Source organism: Anopheles aquasalis, chromosome Y (genome assembly GCF_943734665.1).
Source record: "Anopheles aquasalis chromosome Y, idAnoAquaMG_Q_19, whole genome shotgun sequence".
NCBI classification, from domain to species: Eukaryota; Metazoa; Arthropoda; class Insecta; order Diptera; family Culicidae; genus Anopheles; species Anopheles aquasalis.
The window spans coordinates 5,081,326-5,083,825 of record NC_064879.1 but is presented as its reverse complement, the minus strand read 5'-3'; the positions used below and the strand labels follow the sequence as shown (position 1 = coordinate 5,083,825).

Here is a 2,500-nt window from a genome sequence, read left to right as displayed (position 1 = left end):
ACGTTTCAACAACATATTACTCTCTCTCTCTCTCTCTCTCTCTCTCTCTCTCTGCTGAGTGAATCTGCCTCCTTGTATTCTTTTGCTCTCAACCGACCATGTGGGAGCTTCCCGAAAACGTCATCTCTAAGCGAGACAAGCTTTCCTCCTGGTGCTGCGCGCTCGCGCTTATTTACATAACTACTATACTAGGAGAACTATATAATCCATCACATGGGTAGCGGTGAAATTATGACTGTTAATTTTGGTTATCTTAGATCATAATCAGTAGATGGTATCTATTTTAAAAAAAATGAGACGGCAGGATACAAGAGAAGAGAATGGAAATGAAACTACAAAACAAAACAAATCATCAGGTGTGCATCAGTTAATAATCATTTGCCCCAAAGGCTTGATGTTTCTGGCGATGTAAAGGTAGTTATTTTCGGAATATTTCTATCCTTTAATCATTAGAGACTGGAAGGGTAATGACGCTGGTCACTGCCAGTAACGATATGATCGAAGACCTGAACATGAAATTCGAACGAAATGAAAGCGCGACATAAGCTCAATCTCTCCCCAAAGCGGAAATCATCGCTTGAACTGTATCGCATTAAACAATGACTTTACCACCCCCTTCCGCGGGCAAAACATGGTTTCCTCTTGCACACCTAATACCGTAAGCCATTCAAGGTGGTGAATTTGGCGATTTGATTATTCTCTTGCCAGTGACAGTATGCATACGACTTCGGCTCTTAGCCTACTTCGGGATTCTTCCCTCCTCGGCGCTCTAGGCCCGGGGTAAACTCCTTACCTACCCCACCGAAGGAAAATCGTTCGAGCTTTTTTGGCAATAATTCGCTTCCGCTTCCTTTCTCTATCTGCCTATGAAAGCACCTGATAGATTCGCCGATAGTGATGCATTCCGCTGCTTGGCTTCGGCTATGCATTCACATTCGACAGTCGACAGGTTTGCCACCATCCAATTATCGCTTCGATGCTATTTCTAACTTTAACATATCGGACCACCAGCAGAAAATTGTTAATGGAGTAGCGGTAGCTCTTCTTTTCATCTTGCCGACTTTAATTTATGAATAGTTGTTACGACCACTTGCTTATACCGCTTTTAGCCACCATACCTATAAGCAGATACATATATGTTACAACGAATACATTTGTTTTTGCGCTTTTACACGATGATCTACAATACTGTAAAGCGAAGGGGATCAACCATGGAAGCGCTAGACGGCTTCCATCTAACATGACCATGACATACAGAAAACGGATTCAGATGCCGGCGTCTGGAAGGACAGCTGCGCATCCTGTCGTAGATTAAACCCTCGCACACCCCTTTCACCACCCACGATGAATACAGGGCCCCCTAGCCCGTTCCCATTCATCTTAATCGACAGACTTATGAAGGATCACTTTTCATTTAATACTAAACGGCTCATCGGGAAAGAGGAGCTAAAACGGGAACGCAGAAGGATTGGAGAAAGGGCGAGTGGTGGTGGAGAGGAGAGTAAGGAAGGAAATGGATATAGCAAATAATCTTCTGCCTATGTTTTATGTGCTTGCGCGAACACGCACACCGTGTGTTCCAGTGTGTGTCTACTGTGTGACGACCGAGGAGTTTGGACCATCGGGTGGGACAGTCGGAGGAGATCCCGACGATGCCGGATGATTGGTGCTGATGACGGAGGCTAGCATGGTTCCACTGCTACCTGACGACGAACTGGCTGCCTGGCTAGCGTACGGCTTATTCGGTGCGGCTGACGAAACATTCGGTTGAGAAGTGACGAGCTGTGGCGAGGTTGCGGCCGATTGCACATCAAATCGTGCATAGAACAGCAGGTACGGCGTTATCACATGTCGCCGCCGTGGTGACAGCATATCCTCGAACTCGGCCTGTGTCATCACCTTGATCTTATCATCATCACACATGAACCACTTCATCTGCAGCTGAGTAGCGTAGTCGAGTCCCGAACTAACGCTCGTATTGTTGCCGTTGTTGGTGCTGTTGCTGTTAGTGTGGCTGGTGGTGGCCTGCGCGATACTACCCGAATGCGTGGTGTTAGAATTGAGCGCGAACGATGACGACAATAAGCCATTGGGCAGCGCACTGATACCGATATCGCCGTTGGTGCTTTCGGGGAGCACGTGATTATGGTTGATGACGAGATGTGCATTCGGGTGAATGGTGGCAATTGGAGCAACGGCACGGCCCCCATTCGTTCGTGATGCATTGTAAGAGCTGCTCCCGTTGTTAGTAGCCCCACTCGAGCCATCCAGTAATAATGATGCTGCGGGAACTACAGGTGTTGCCCCCGGTCCTAATACGCTCCCTGTAGCAGCAAGAGGCCGACTGGTACCCTTGATGCTGACTCCACAGCAGCTGGAACTCGGACAGGGTAAACCACAAAACGAATTACCACCCTCGTGGGGCGATCTACCAGGTCCATTTTCCGTTAGCGCACCATTAGACGACCCTTCACTCGCCGCACCAATTCTTCCGTCGCCG

At 48.0% G+C, this 2,500-nt stretch overlaps 1 protein-coding gene across 3 annotated transcripts in view; it reads right to left on the bottom strand.

Moving 5' to 3' along the window:
• Nucleotides 1–2,500, bottom strand: part of LOC126579538 (uncharacterized) — a 7,387-nt gene that overhangs the window by 490 nt on the left and 4,397 nt on the right. For all 3 annotated transcript variants that reach the window (XM_050242919.1, XM_050242921.1, XM_050242920.1), the window contains one exon: nt 1–2,500. This exon is cut by the window's left edge and continues 490 nt beyond it; it is cut by the window's right edge and continues 686 nt beyond it. In XM_050242919.1, coding sequence (XP_050098876.1) covers nt 1,591–2,500 — 910 coding nt within the window. In that variant the 3' untranslated portion in view covers nt 1–1,590.